This window comes from Corvus kubaryi, unplaced genomic scaffold (assembly GCF_017639235.1).
Source record: "Corvus kubaryi isolate FWS band 111438036 unplaced genomic scaffold, C.kubaryi_AGA036_p1.0 37334, whole genome shotgun sequence".
NCBI classification, from domain to species: domain Eukaryota; kingdom Metazoa; phylum Chordata; class Aves; order Passeriformes; family Corvidae; genus Corvus; species Corvus kubaryi.
The window spans coordinates 8,043,263-8,060,240 of NW_024581108.1; the positions used below are offsets into that span (position 1 = coordinate 8,043,263).

The window sequence follows — 16,978 nt, forward strand, 5'->3', positions numbered from 1 at the left end:
CTTGGAGCCATTTGGGTAATAGTTAAGCAAGCACATAGAAATCAGAGAACTGCAGGAGTGGAATAAAGGAATGCAATATAAAAATGTAAGAAAACAAAAGCCATGACACATAATTAAATGACTGAGAGACATGAAATAATTAGTAAGGACTAGGGGAGAAAAAGTAAACAAGCATGAAGAAATAAGAGTAGGAGAGAAAAACCCAAGTTATGAAAAAAAAAGAAGAATAGAAAAGATAGGGCACTATTGAAGAAAAATTAAAAATTGAAAGCTCAAACAGTGTATACACAAGGGAAACAGGGAAACTGCTGCATAGGAAAAAGAATTAAAAATCAGAGATAAAAATGACTTCAAGAAGAAAAGGGAGAAATTTGGTAATGTTAAAAGAATGATGATTTTTGTTTCTTTTTGATTTGCATCATCCTGTTCATTCCTATTACTCTATTTGCACATATATAATAGTAGCAGTGACACTCAGGAGCTGGGGACTGATTAATAAGTCCAATATGTTTCCCAGAGAGGAAAAATAATTTAAAGTAAGAGTTTCAGTGTTATTTAGAAATTATTCAGTCTGTCTGTTTTGAAATAACATTTTCAAAACTAGGTTATTGCATTTTATTGAAAAAATGTGTGTGGTTATACTCAGGGTGCTAGGTTAAGCGCTGGTTGCATAGAGGGAGTGGGTTGTTCATACTCTCCAAGTTAAACAGAATAAGCAGGGGCAATCTGTCCTGTGCAGTGTTCAGGGAACTAAAAGGCCTTCACTTGCAATAGTTGGAGCCATTTACTGGCTTGAATAGCATAGCAATGTGAGGAAAATTCTGTGACAGAGACAGCCTGGCTGGGAGACCCATTTAATTAGCTCAGGAGCTGTGCTACCTGGCCCAAATGTCTTGAGCAGTGTTTGTGGGACCTGAATTAGACTCCTCCAAAGAGTGCTAAGCCAAATTCAAATCAAGGAGTCTTGCATTGCAGTTCTCTTCTGGTATATCTTGGCTCCATATGGCCCTGATTGCTTGGGAATTGCTGGGAAGGTGCTTGGCTAGTGCTTTGGGGCATGCTTGTATTGTTCACCTCAGCTTGAACATAGCAATTTTCAAGAGACTGACAAGAAGGGGAATACAGCAGCCTGAAGGCTGGCCATAAGGTTTTGGGAGAAGAAAACTAATCGGATTGAGACATGGAAGCTTCCAAGGGAGTAAAAATCTTGCAGGAGATAGTAAATGAGACACAGAACTGTTACAGTACAGATACTGCAACACAATGTATCAAACAACGAGGCCCGTGGAAAAGAAATATATATGGGCTGATTCTTGATAGATGTTTCAGAGAGATGTTTATTTCTCCAGCCGCATGGCCGGGGCTCTGCCCAGGAACTGAGGCAATCACGGCACCCGAGGGTCCCTGCCCGCACAGGGGAACACAAAGCAACCAATGGGGAACGAGGCTGAGCAGGGGCAGGGAAACACCGTGCCTCCCCCCAGGGCCCCTCTCCCAGGGCTACATGGCAGGGGGGAAGGGACCCCAACACTTCACCCATTTATTTTTAACAGAAAGAGATTTAGAACTTAACATTGAAAACAACTGGATAAACATAACAAGAACAGTTTCAAAACAAAATAAGCCATCCTCCTGAGTCTTTAAATGTCCAGACAGATTCTCTGGAACATCTTAAGGCTGACAGAAGGGAGACAGGACTCTCCGGGCATGCTTTGTGGGGAAACTGAGGCAGGAGAGGGTTTAATTTCTTCCCTCCCCCTTTTCATCTCCCCCTCGGCATCGGAGAGGAGTTGTAGGGAAAGAGAATTGTATAGGGAAGCCATGGGGTGAAAAACGGATTAGGAATAAACTGGGGATGGGGTAAATTTAGGAAAGGGTTCATATTGGGTATAGGGTAAAAGGGGAAAGTAGGTTGTGGGTAGGGAAGTTGCTGGGATGGATATTGTTTATAATTTTGTGCATAATGGCTGCCTTTGACGGGAATACCTCCAGGCCCAGTAACATTTGCTGCTTGTAAACCCTTCTTTCCTTGCACTATATCAAATTGTACAACTTCCCCATTTCCTACACTTGGGATGTATTTTTCAGGGTTATTCTTTTTAATAGCAGTTCTATGAACTAATATGTCTTCTTGGTTGTCACATCTTGTTATAAAACCGTAATTTTGTTTAACATTATACCATTTTACTATTCCTGAAACCTTATCTATGGTGATTTTTTCTTTTTTCGGAGTGGCTGCAGTTTTCTGTCTTGCTGCGTTTTTGCTTTCTCTTTCGCTCGCTCCTGTGTTGGAATTGTTGGGGCTGCTCGTGCCTGCGCGCTCTTCCCGGGGTCACATTTGGGGCTGCGCGGGCTGGGCTGGGCCGCGCCGCTCGGCTCTCTGTGCTCCGCTGCCTCTGCTCTCAGCTGCGCTGCCGCTGCCTGGGGCCACACCCACGTCTCGGCCAGGCCCCCTAGCGATGACTCCCCCACGCCCTGCTCCAGTGCATGTTTCAGCTGGGCGCAGCTCCGCTCCACTGCCACCGCTGCCTGCGCGCCACTCCTCTTGGTCAGGTGTTCACGGGGCTCGCTCCACCACGCGGGGCCGGGCGGGCTCCCGGCGAGCCTTGCTCCGCTGCCGACACTGCGGCTCACGTCGCTCTGCCCGCGCGCGGGAACTGCCTCGCTGCTGCTCAGAGAGCGCTTGGTCCACGTGGCCTGGCTCTCACGGTCCCTGAAGCAGTTTTAACTTCGCAAGGACACAGCTGACATTGTTCAACAGTCTTGGTAATTAAATAATATTCACAAAAATATTCTTCCACCAGCATATATTTTAACTCAGAAATTAACTGTGTCCAAACCGTCTTCCAAAAGTCTTTGGTAAGAATCAGATCCCAAGAAATGTAGAAAAAGTTCTTAACCATGCCAGGAAGTGTTTCAGTTTCTTTTGAGCTTGAATTAAGCTAAAATTTACAAATCGTTGTTCAAGAATCTTTCCAAGTTTAAGATAAATGTCCGTATGTGGCTCTGAGATCCATGAGTCTTTCCACGGTTCCTCCATAGTTTAGATATGGAATAGCAAAACAAAAACAAGAGGAGAATTCCAGAGTTTCTAGAGCTTACTCACAAATCAGTAGCTTAGGGATCGGGGATCGTTCTGCTGGCATTCACCACCATTTGTTACAGTACGGATACGGCAACACGTGTATCAGACAAAGAGGCCCAGGGAAAAGAATATATATGGACTAATTCTTGATAGATGTTTCAGAGATATTTATTTCCCCAGCCGCATGGCCGGGGCTCTGCAGAGGACCTGTGGCAATCACGGCACCCGAGGGTCCTTGCCCGCGCAGGGAACACAAACCAACCAATGGGGAACGAGGCTGACCAGGGGCAGGGAAACCCCGTGCCTCCCCCCAGGGCCCCTCTCCAGGACCCCACGGCAGGGGGGGAGGGCCCTAACACAGAACTAGAAGAGTGCATAGTGCCATACTGAGATATTGAGTATTTAGTGGTCTTGTCGCTAACCTGGTAAATGGGACTGAGACCTGAGGCAATATATTTATCCTGGATGTTGTTTTCAAGCTACATGTGAATAAACAAGCATTACAGCAGCATTCTCTTAATGCTCTTTTGGATGCCTTGCTGAACGATGTAGCTACTCATAAACCCTGTTCATTTCTGTGTATAGGAAAGTTCTTGTTCCCATAGTTTCTTACAGAAGATAAATCCATACTACTTATTTTCTTAAATTTCTATTGGAAGATTCTAAAGCTTGTTAAACATGCATGGTATCTTCAAAGAAGGTTGCACTCATTTGAGCAGTTTTCCCTAATTTTTGATTATGCCTGTGTGTCTGTAAATAGATGGCGCAGCAGATGGTGGTAACTTCATAGGACCTGCAACCATTGTAATAGCCTCATACCTCTGATTTTCTGAGTATTTTTTTGAGAGGGAAAAAGCATTTTAAGTGTTTGTACTGTCCTACTTTGTTGTTCCTTTCCCACACCCTCCCCACCGAGACTTGACTTTCCGCCTTCTTAGCAATGAGTGTAAGCTTTTGTTTTGACTAACTTGGCTTGATGCATGATACTTAAAAATAGGTAGTTGTGTTGACTCTTAAACAGCTTTGTGATTCTTTCTGCATTCTTATTCTTGCTTTCCGTTTTTTTTTTCAGTTTGCACTTCCATTTGTTTTTTCTGACTCTATATATATTACAGAGTCCGAGGTCTCTGTGTTACTGTATCTTTTGCAATAAGGTATGAGATACGAGTCACTGCTAAGCACAGTAAAGAATGCTTATAATTATAATAGTCTTTTTCTCAATTTATTTTTCTATATGGGATTTTGAAAACAGAAAAAGATAGGAAGTGTTCCTCTCATATTTAGGTATTTTAGATGGCAATTAATATATAACGTGTTTAAATACTTGGCTTTTGTAGACATCTCAGCACAAGGACATGTCTTTTGAATCTCAAAGATAATGGAAATAGAGCAGAAATTACAGCCAATTTTTTTCCCCAAAGATATGTGATTTGTCAACTCACTTATATATCTTCTCGTGACATATCTCCTGTCATCTACAGTTACTTCTGAGTCAACATACAGTTAAAAACATAAGAGCTGAGGTTACATTTTGTTGGGTGTTTGCATATTGGTGTCTATAGTTCATGAATGAACTTCAGATTATTTAAAGTCAAATAATTCTTCAGGCTTTGATGAACAATGATAGTGATGGAAAATCTGAAACAAAATGCCAGCATGTTACCCAACTGCACCAACGTCTTGATACAAGGGTCGTGGTTTACTGTCTGCAGCCTTTTTCCTAATACTTATTTCATTGACTTGGATAGATACTTCTCAAGTGAACTGAATATTTCCAATTATTCCTCTGAGGAAATTTAGTGTCAATTTCATATTTTGCTTTGTTTCATTGCTACCTAAGTAGCAATGTGATACTGATGCTGCAATCCTAATTTTAGATAACACGGTAAGCCAGAATAGAAGTGTATATACTCTTCTCTGCATAATTCACCTGGTCAGATACCTGGTGGTATCTTAGTAATATTTTTTGTGGACTCATTTTAGTCACAGCAGTGAAGTATTTCACATGTTGCTGTTTTCTTCTGCTAAGCTAAGCAGAGAATAGGATTTCCCCCACTCCTGCCAGACAGAAACATTGGGTTGCTTGGAGCCCAGAAGTCATAAATCCTACAGTGTTCACTCTATATGAGTCTAATCCCTTGGTACTGTGACCAGTTACTCAGATGTTGGCATTGTATTTAGCAACTCTTCAGGCTCTTTCCGGGGGAATTAAATATTATTTTATGTAAGTCTTTTAGATGTTGGGGAGAATTAGGAGCACACATGGAAGGGGGCAGTGCACATGTTTCTATGACTGTCCATAGATACAATCTAGGTGATCTGTAAGATCAGGAGAGACGGACCTTGGTATGACCTTGCTGTTGTGGCTTAACCCCAGCTGGCAACTAAGCACCACACAGCCACTTGCTCACTCCCCCCTGGTGGGATGGGAGAGACAATCAGAAGGGTAAAAGTGAGAAAACTTGTGAGTTGAGACATAGACAGTTTAGTAGGTAAAGCAAAAGCTGCACATGCAAGCAAAGCAAAGAATACATTCAGTACTTCCCGTGGCAGGCAGGTGTTCAGCCACGTCCAGGAAGGCCAAGCTGCACATAGTGGTGACTTGGGAAGACAAACACCAATCACTGAATCATTAAAGCTGGAAAAGACCTCCAAGATGATCAGCTCCAACCTTCAACTAGATACCACCATGCCCACTAAACCATATTGCAAAGAGTAACCACTCTGAACCTCCTTCCTTCTTCTTCTTCCCCCAGCTTTATGTGCTGATGATGACTCCATATGATCTGGGATATCCCTATGGTCAGTTGGGGTCAGCTGTTCTGGCTGTGTTCTCCCCAACTCCTTGTGCACTCCCAGCCTCCTCGCTTGGGGTCTCGATGCTGTGTAAGTGCTGCTCAGCAATAGGTAAAATATCGCTGTGTTATCAACACTGTTTTCAGCAGAAATCCAAAACACAGCCCCAGAGCAGCTGCTATGAAGAAAATTAACTCTCCCCTACCCAAATGCAGTTTTTTTGGCAAGAATCTTATGTGAAGCCATGATAAATAGCTAAAGCAGATTAGTTTCTGCAGAACTTGTTGGGAAAATTGTTATTTCTTTTTTTTTTTTTACTATTGAGGCAACAGCAAGATGAAAGAAAATGTTTTGTTGTAGCCTGTCTGAAAAATACTGCTGTTGGACAATAAAACGTGCCATGTAAGAGATGAGAGGTGGCATCTTGGGCTGAGGAAGCAAGCCTGTTATATATAATTTGCTTTTATTCCACTACATAAGACAGGACCATACTGTTTCAGGATGGTGTTTAAGCATTTAATTATAACTTTAATTTTTAAAAAACTTTTATATTTGATAATTCTTTATCTATGCATGAAAAATAAGAGGTATCCTGTAAGTTAGTTCTCTCAAATATGTGGGGTTAATTCCTTAAATTCTTGGTCATTTGGGTTCTAAAAGAGCAAGGGCTTTTGGGTAGGAGTATTTCCTTATGCTCTTTGTTGAAGGTCAAGAACATAATCTGTTCCTTAGGAGTACAGTTCTACCTACCTTTTAAAGATTCTTCCTTTTTTCCCAGGTTATGAGCTCTGTAAATGTTAATTCTCAATATGAGTCTGGTCTTTACCTGCATACTCTCATTTTATTTAATCTCAATGAGTCAAGGGAATATTTGCCTAAGCAGAGTAAAGAATCCCAAGAGAAAAGCAAGCAGGGTTGAGGTATGTGAAAGTAATAGGAGGGGAAGGGAGTACAGCATTTGGGATGGTTTTTTTTCTTAGTCATTAGTTATATTTTCACTATCAAGTAGAAATAGTATATTTAGAAATTCTGTGAAGAGCCTGTGTCTCTTTATTTAAACTTCATGCTCTTAAAGAATTAGATTGTAAATTCATGTTGAGAATACCAGGGTCTCCAAGAGAAAAAAGGCAGGACTACAGCCACATTAAAAAAGAAACTGTATTTAGATGAAGCTTTTGATATTCTAAGACATGATGTATATTGTTCCCTGCTACAGAACACTATCCCATAAAGGGAAGCAGTCTTACAAGTGTCCCTTCAGATGCAGAGGGACCAGTAGCTTGTTGCCAAGTCTTCTCATTCATCTACTGATTAACATTTGTTTTAAGAAGAGAAAGAAAAATGTGAGAGAGGCAAAGGTTTTCCTTTTATTTTTTTTCCTCCCTGAAAGTTTTCTCTGTCTTTTAAAGCTGAGTCACAAGAGAAGGAGTTATAAATTGTCCTGTCTAGTTAGTGGCATCACCTGTGTTCTCTGCTCCATTATTATTTCCAGCTGTGCCTCTGGTTTCTTGCATATCTTTTGTAGCTCTTTATTCTTTAGAGTTCCTTGCTCTACTGTTCTTTGTGTTACATGCTTGGTCCTTTCAGAATGTTTTTTCTCACCCTCCCTGTATCAGTACTATCTGATGTGTTACCCATTGCCAAAACACGTGCTGTCTGCATCTGCTCTGACAACAGCAGGTTGAATTCAAGCAAGATACCATACCCTTATGTGAACATGAAGGCTGTGATAAATTTGCCACTTGAAATTTGTGCGTGAAACAGCATGAAAAGGAAGTTAGCAGAATGCCATCTCAGAACTGAACATCTTTCACAGCCCCAGTAAAATTGCAAACTAAAGTGTTAACTATGTTTAACAAGTAATTAACTTCTATATGATTACCCGTCTTTAAGGATTAAATGTGCCATATTTTAAACTGGAAAGAGTTAAAAAAATCCAAAATTTCTGCTTTCACTTCAGAATTTCCAGTTGCATTAACAGTATTTCTGGTAATTATTAACAAAACACCACACTTGCAGTTTCAGAATAGCACATGCATCAGTATTTCCTGGTATGAATCCTGTATTAGCAGTATATTCCCATTTGTGGAGAAAATGTGATACTTGTTCTTGAGTTTGCATGCATGCTATTTTTTTATAAGTGCCTTAAATTAATATACCTCTAAAAAACCTCTGAGAAAACAAACATGGTTATGCTAATAAGGCATTGATTAAAGCCTCCCACAATTCTATTCAATGATTTTTTCTATTGATTTTTATTTGATTCCTACCACTTAGGCTGGTTTTCTGTTGGAATTCTGCTTTTTTGGATGTACTAATATCTATATTTTTCTAAGAGCTTGTCTGGCCAATATGGCTGTATCATGTAATGAAAATTTGTTATAATGAATGTTTTGTGAATGGCATGCTGTCAAATGTTATGTAAATACCTGAGGGCTCAATATACTTTCTGCAGATATTAGGAATATGTGTGTATTTAAAAAAAATTTTTAAAAGGGTCTGTTTTTCCTTTGTGAACAGCTGGTCAGTTAGCAGTTTTAAGCTGCTTTTTTCCCCTTTTTGGAAAAAGAACCCCTTGAGAATGAGTCACAACAAATAGGAAGAAGGAATTTAGTAAGCAGATATTGAAAAGATCATCATATGTTACAGATAGCATCAAACAGTCCTTTTACGTGTTTAGTTTTTAAGACTGCTCTTAAGGTAGGGCCCTCTGGCAAATAGCATCAGTTTTGTTTAGTTGCTCAGTATGAAGACAGTTTCAGGAGGCTTCCTGTATGGAATACAGCTATTGGCTCTTGAATAACATTAAAATAAATGCAATATTTGTAAGTCATTTTACCCTATAGCAGATGGGTGCTTAAGTCTGTGAGAGAAGATCAATGGAACCATTTAGCTTTTTGTGTTGTTTCAGTGTAGAAAGACAGTCTGTTCCAAATCAAGAGAGGAGTCTGCTAAGAATATTTAGGTTTCATTGAAATAAAGCACAGTTCACATCAAAAGAAGTAGATGTGCTATTTCAAATTCATAACAATTGACTATTAGTCTGTTTTTAATATTTTTTTTTGGCATGTAATCCCGTTTAATTAGATTCTACTCTCTCTGTTGTTTCAAGATTCCATAAACTGGAGTCTTATATACCAGCTGCTAAAGCAGGAGTTACTGTCTAAATGATATTCACAATGAGTATTTGGAAGGTTTACAATTATACCCTTGCTAATAAGTTGTGCTATTTTCCCCAACAGTTTTAAGTGCTAATCTTCAGAAGGCATTTTAAAATTAGCTAAAATTCTGTCAAGAGATTTACAAAAATTGTTAGCATGAAGATAATTATGTCACAGTCCTTGGACTCCATCTCTGATTGTGTGCATAAATCAGAAAATGTCAGCTGTGTTTTCCCTTAATAATTATCCTTGCAGCAATATATTACAGTTTAAATTACTATTATAGTGTTGCTTTAGGTTTATAAAACACAAGTTAGTTATTTCTGAAGTTTTCTGCTGATGAAATAATTCACATTTCTAGAATAAGGAATTATTTGTGTTAAGATTTCATATATATCGATAAGAAGATCAATACAAAAAGCAGCTCTCTACACTTTTTTACCAAGTCCCCTGAAAGTACAACAAATTTTGTTACAATTTTGTTAAAGGAGATCACTTCTGCAGTATGGCTAACATTTTCAGAAGAGCTAGCTAATGTGGTCACCCTTGTAGCATGTGTGGAACTTGAAGTTTTAGGGACTTTTTGAACCAAAACTTGAGAATGTTCTTGCTGAATCTGTACAGGATGTAGGTATTTACAGTAGATTCTATAGGTCCCCAACAGTTTTGGTAATCTGTTGTTGGAACCTACCTCCTTAAACATAATGAGTTAAAATATCAGAGCTACTAAATCCTGCAGAATTTGGACCAGGTTGTTTCATTCTAAGGACTCAGAAATCTAGGTACAAATACACTTAATAAATTAAATTTGTCTGCATAAACAGTAGGAAACAGTAAATAAAAAATTGTACAGTTGAGAGCTGTTCTGTCTTTCAATTACTGTACATTCCTTATGTTTAATACACAGAATGTTTGACATTAAAAATGTGAGATTTACTCAAGCTAAGAAAACGTTCTAAAACCATGCGGAAGCAACAAATTCCAAGAATTCAGCAAGCCTAGTACTTACCTTAAAAACCTTTTTCACAGATGAGAGAGATGGTATTTCAAGTACGGCTTTTAATTTGGCAGTGTATCAACAAGGATAAGAGATCTACTTCAGTGGTGCAGGCTGCCTTAGAATAGGTCTTATGCTGTTGTCAGTACAAAAGATGTTATTTCTCAACTATCTCAAAATGTGTGTAGAGACATTATCTGTAATTTTGAAAGTCTTCTGTGAAGTATTTCAGGATAGATTTAAAGTAGCAGGATATGGCTTAGTGTGATCTCACTCTTGTTTTGATGGTTAGAGGAGTTACGGTTGATTTCAGTGGAAGTGGGGTCATATTTAGCCCTACTGTATCACAGAATGAGCAAGTTTGAGTTATGGTCTTCTCATGACTCTTGCTTCTGTTGTGGCAGAGCAGAGGCAGAAGTGCTTTCGTGGTTTAGGAGATACTCACTGGTGACACCAGGCAATAGGCTGCAGTTGGTTTCTGAGCTACTTCTGCAAAGTTCTTCATTTGACCCAAGGGGCCAAATGAAGAATTGCTTTTCCAATAAGTCAACAAAGAAAGCTTTTTCATCTAAGACAGAAACATATGCAAGAAACCTAAGATGATGAATGTTGAGAGATGGGTTTTAAAAAGTGTAACTTCACTTTTGCCAGACGATCCGAGGTTTTTATTTAAAACTAGAGGGTTTCTTTATTTCTATTCTTTCTTACTTGAGCTAGATTGTTACTTCAGTCAGAGTATTTTGGCCTTGTCACTTAACTGCAAATACGGAACTGTGAGCACATAGTCTTTGCTCCCAGAGCTTGGAGTTTATTTTATTAACAAAAATAAATTATAGTAGGAAGAAGTTGTATTTTTGTGGTTATGAGAGGAAAAGCTTTTCAACTTGTTCATTAATCTTCCTTCTTTCTCATCTTCGAAGATACACTCATTATTCATCTTTCTCATTTCTGATTATACATTTTACCAGTATGCTGTGTGTGATGCCACAGATAGTTGTGGATATCCAGCCTACATCTCCATTTTTAACTAGTCATGAAGCTTAAGATCTCATATGATAAATAAGCCATTTATTTATATATAAAATATAAATACTTGCTTCCCACTCTTGCTTTTTGTTACACTAAAAAAATTCTAAGTATTTATCCTAGAATCCTATAAGAAGCAGCATTTAGACTTCAGTGGCATTTTTACATGTAATGGTATTTCAACTTATGATGACCATGTCCCTAATTGCAACTCTGTACTTACTTTTCCTCCCAGACTTCTCAAGGGTGATATTTAATTTAGTGTCATACAGAACTATAGATCTACCAAAAGGGATAACATATAGATTGCTGTATAATTATTGAATCATAGAGTTAAAACTTCTAGACTGTATCTATATCCACAAAAAAAATCACTTGGCAGTGAGCCACCAAAAGCAATTTTTTCACTGCTTGCAATTTGATTTTTTTACTTTAGCTGCTGCTCAAAATGAAACACCTTGGACTTGAATTGCTCATTATACTTAAGTCTGTGAAATATTGTGGGCCACAATATACTGCCCTATGCAATATGTTTATACATATGAGTTATTTGATAGCACGGATAATCAAATGAGCTCAAATTTTGCTACTGATTTAATACTTCAGAATGTAAAGCTCACCCTGGTCATGGTCTACTGAAATTTCCTCATTTCCCAGACATATTTTTCAGAGTACTCTCATGCTTACAATTTCACTGGTATTGGTAGCCTTTCTCAGAAACTGATATCCTTTTGGATGATCTACAAGTATCGCATGTGAACTGATACTCAGACACATGAAGTGCCATCTATGCACCTGTAGCTATGCCTGCATTTGATATTTCAGACACCCTTTTCTGCTTCCTCTGAGAGGATCAGGCATGCTTGGATGAGTGGAAAAGCCATGGGTGTGATCAGCATTTGCGTACTCTCCTGTTCAGTATATATGCAGTAACTGATGACATGGTCCTGTGAGGTCATTTTCTTTCATGAGTTTGCTTCTGGCTCAGGTTTTAGCACATTTTCTCCTAGTGACTCTCCAACTGTACCTTGCATGAGAGCTATTTGGCTGAAGTAGTTGAGAAAGATTCTGTGCAGAAACAATTCTCAGAAACGGTAGAAATAAGTTCATCTTCTTGCCAAGTGAATTGGTACATCATCTATTCTTTGAGTGTAATTTTTTTTCAGTTTTTTTTTTTTGTTGTTCTGGGTTATCTGTTCATTTTTGCATTGGGTGTATAGTTGACATGGAGTATTTTTGTTTAAGGCTAAATGATCACAGCATTTTCTTTAGATATGGGCCACCTTTGTTGTCTTCCAGCCAATTAACACAGTATGGTCTATATAGACAAAGAAATACCAACTGAATTTTCTCATTTCAGCATTTTCTACATGGATAGGACCAGTTATTTTAACTCGTACAATCTTGGGACAAGATAGTTGTATTTGATAAAAATCTGTGTGCCTTGGATTGTCTGTCATTTTTATATGCTTTATATCACAAGGTCAAGAATGAATTGTGTGATGCTCAGATTTTCTGAACCTGTCCTGAGGTGCTAGTGAAACAGGATTGTTAAAACATTGGCTCTTGGAGCAATTTTCCAGATTATGTTTCCTTTGGCTTCTATTTTCCTGGAGGATGGGAGGTTTAATTTTGCTTGCATAGGTACTTTCAGCTTAGTATTGATGCATTGAGGATCCTTCAATAATTAGTACTGTTGATTTGGATTTCTTTTATCTATTTTAAAAGAATGGCCTGCCTGTGCATGCTTGGAGCTGAAGGTCAGTGTATGCTGATCTGAATAATGGAATACTTCATTGTATAGCTTCCATATCTTTATTTTGCAATCCCTTTGACTCTTTGAATATGATTTTGCTTTGCAAAGGACAACTGATTATAATATAAACAAACAAGCAAAAAAAATCACATTAACCGTGGGACAAGAATTACTGTGACATATGGAGTTTTTTACAAAGGAGAAAAAAGATGTCAAAACATCCAAATATGTATAGCTCTGTTAAATTTTCTGCTCAGAAATGTATTATTAAAGCATTAAAACTTTGTATTAAAAGGTCTGTAATCTTATCTAAAAATAATGATCGTTTAAATGTTAATTGGACAAGCTAAAATATCTCGCTAGGTCATTTACAAGAATCTAATAATTTCCTCTACAGTGATGCTTTTGTAGCCTCAGATTGAATGTAATTATAAAAATAAAGAATCAATGCAAAAAAGAAAAAACAATAGGTAACTCTTACTGTATTTATTGTAACTAGTTTTAAGATGTGGTCTTAAAAATTAATTCACTTACTAAATACTATGAAAGCAATGTGACCAAATAATAGTGCCCATAATTTCTTGAAAATTATGGCTACATACAGAGCCTGACAATCCTGCCTTTGAGGTTGTTAGCAATAGGAACTGTTCCGCTTGCAACTTGTTTCTTTTACACCCATATGGCAAAATTATGCCTCCCAGAGGTAACTTTTGGTATTGGAGAAAGTTGTTGTGGAAGACAGGGATAACCTAAAAGCCTCCTGTATTGATGAAGCCTCAAGAGAATATAAAAATCCTGTGGAAGATGCAGATGATTAGAGAATTTTTGTTCGCTGGTATTTCAGATTCACTTTGCACAGACACAAATTACTGCACTTCCCAGCATCTTCTGAATCAATTTTACTGTCTTTGTGGCAGCAGAAGAAAAGGATCAGTGCTCTGAAGTAATGAAACCAGTCACACATTTAGTAATAAATTACAGAATATATCAAAGTTTTAATTCATTTATTGTGACAAAATTGTTGGTTTCATATTACTTTTAGAAATATTGGTGAACTCTAATCTGAAAAAAAACATTGTGGTTGAGGTGTTTGTAAACAATCTTTTCAATTTCTGTTATGTTTTAAAAATTAAATAGGAATGAAATATGACTGGTTTGTTCCAACAGCACTATTATATTGGGACAAAATTTATAACTTTTATTATAATTCTAAAACAGTCATTTAGATTTCCCTTCTCCTGTCTGTGTGTATAGTAGCATTGTAGCCTCACATAGAGATAAATGGGAAAAAAAATTAAAGAAAAAAAAGTAAAAATTCTATAAATTTCATTATGGAACATTTTTAAGATGATTTCCATGACGACCATATAATAAGATTCATGTTTACTTTAATTCTGAGTTCTCAATGTCTTTTTAATGACTCCCATGTAATTAGAACAGAATGCATAATTTGATGTAATATGAATCCGTTTTGTTTGCGTGATGTTGAATACTGTTAATACATGTACAATGAACTGTTTAAGACCTATACATGGCTATGTCCATTTGTTGCAGAACTGTGAGAAACTGGAAAATAATTTTGATGACATCAAGCACACGACTCTTAGTGAGCGAGGAGCACTTCGAGAAGCAATGAGGTAAGTCTGGGTCACCATAGCAACAGTCACAGATGTGGTAAAGAAAGAGTCATTCTTCATTATTGGGGGAACAAATGAGTTCATTGCCACCATTCAGCTCTATTCTCTAAGGTATTAATTTGTCAGTGGAGAGGCTTCCCTTGAGGCTGTACTTTGGTTTTGAAGCTGCATAAATGTTAAGCCTGACTGCACAGTAAAAAATGTAAATGTTTAATTTGTTATTTAAAATGCTTAGGGGGTGCCTTGCTTTATATTTATACTAAACTGTGAGTGAATGAAAATATTGTTCATCTAAATTCTGTAAGTGTTAAAGCAATTGTACAATGGTGTTTGAACAAACCTGTATTTGCTTTAAATTGAATTTGATTTTTATTTATGTAGTTCCTGTGTACTCTGATTTTATCACCAGATTTACATGATTTTGGTTTTGGTAATGGAATGTAAAAATCAGTGTGGTCCATTATATGTTGTAGAGATGTATATTTTGCTTAATATGCTCATATTGTTGCACTTAATACTTATTAGAGGAGGCTAAAATTAGTCAGAAGATGAATTATCTGCCATCCTTACTTGCACTGCAGAGTATCTGGGTACAGGACTCTAAAGAAACTTGCCAGCTATAGTGTCTGAAAAAGGGAGTGATTACTATGCTGAAAGGTAGTGAAATTGAAGGCAGATTTTCTAAAGTAACTCACCGAATAATCAGGAAGATGTTATTTATAGTACTGTCTGTGAATCAGAAAATTATAGTAAGCTACACTTTTAAAGATTTTGAAATTGGATAGTAAAATGTAATGATGCAAACATAGTGCTTCATCTCACTTGCCTGATATGAGAATAACTTCTTACACTTGAACCAGTGCAGTAAAAAGTAAAAACAACAACAACCTCTCCCCAAGAATCTACTTGAAAAAATAAATACACCTGTTTGCTTTGACTGTGTTCATAATCCCTTTAAAAAATTTATGGATGTGTGTGAATGACTTGATTTGCACGACTCTGACTTTATGGCTTTATGCTCATGATGGTCGTCTCATATGCACTGATCATTTGAAAAGGTATTCTTACCTACAAGTATGCTGAACATTTCAACTACCAGTGCTGTAAAAATAACAGCATTCATTCACCTTTCTAATTGTGATTTTTGCTTTATGCTTGTTTTGCTTCATACGTTTAGGGTTTTCTCCCAGTGTGGTCGGTCATCTGTGTACCTAAATCTTGCATGTAATAAATGGAAAGTGATTAAAAGTAAAGATCTGGGGAATTTTTGGCACATGAAGCTACCTTCAGTATTTCCTACAAACTGGATTTCAAGTTGCTGCTGTCCTGTAACAGTGTTCAGGTTTGCTACGTTTTGCGATACATGACTCGGCAGGGATAGTATTTTAAAAATTTGGGAGCTGGAGGCTCTTTGGTCATCAGCATTGAATAGCAAGGGGAGCTTTGGCATTTCAGAGGTCATGTTTGTGTTATAAAGACTGTTTAGAAGATTCTTGTGATTCTTTTCTGTGCAAAAGCGCTTTACTATCTCATAAATTTGTATCCTGGCTATTTCTGCTAGCCATTCTGAGAAATAGTTATTGATTGTGAAGTGTGACAGATATTGTGCAGTGCTGGAATTCTCTTAATTGCAGTCAGTATTAAATGGTTGGCTGTTTTCTTAGTTGCTTTTTTGTTTTAAGATAAAGAAAATACCTGACTTACTAGATTTATACTGTAGTGTGTTTTTATAACACACTCGAGTGGCACATGAAAGGTGGAAAATGTTAATTTAAAGAGGTATACCCATGTAGGTGTACATATTTTTCTAAATGTGTGTAAAAGACACATGTTATTTTAGGTTGTACAGTTCTTTCAACTGCTAAATTGTCGCCTTATTTACTGGGTGGCTGCATTTTTCTGTTTGGATCCCAAGATGATCTGTACCTATGTAATTCAAGTGGTACATTTTTATAGATTAAAGTTCACTTTTCATGACAGGAGTGGACATTGGACCAGGCATGGGAGGACATAGATTGGCTGACCTCAGTATTATGAGGTACCTGCCTCCTTTTGGTAAGGGAAGCTTGTGGAGAGGGTTGCACATTGCACAAAAGCACTAAAATCATGTGGGCATGAGAGCAACAACAACAAAAAATCCTAGTTGGATAGCTAAGTGGATATACGTGGATCTCAGATGAGCCTTAAGTTGAGTGGGCAGTCTGCCCAAACCCTCTTTGATTTCCCAGAGTGGTACTACTGGTCTGCCAGATGAGAAATACAATGAACCTTTTCCCCCAGTGCTCCTGTTTGGAACGAGACCTTCCATTTAAACTTCATCTTTGAGAAAAATGGTCAATTTAGTATGGGTTTCAGTACACTTCTAGTCTATGAGTATCACTGTGCTCTGCATAAACAAATACTAATATCCAAGAAGGGTCTTGTTCTGTTTCCAGCTCTTCAGTATTCAAATTAAGGATTACATGAAAATTATCTTTCTTGTTTATGTATATAGATGTATGCAAAATAAACTTTCTGAAG

The 16,978-nt window shown here is 37.6% G+C and overlaps 1 protein-coding gene across 5 annotated transcripts in view; it reads left to right on the top strand.

Moving 5' to 3' along the window:
• The window catches only part of DPYD (dihydropyrimidine dehydrogenase), a 353,009-nt gene that overhangs the window by 35,038 nt on the left and 300,993 nt on the right, over window positions 1-16,978 (top strand). For 2 of the 5 annotated variants that reach the window (XM_042030116.1, XM_042030117.1), the window contains exon 3: window positions 14,376-14,458. The exons of the other annotated variants lie outside the window; for them this stretch is intronic. In XM_042030116.1, the coding sequence (XP_041886050.1) occupies window positions 14,376-14,458 (83 nt within the window). The remainder of the gene's footprint in view (window positions 1-14,375; window positions 14,459-16,978) is intronic. 5 annotated transcript variants of the gene reach the window in all.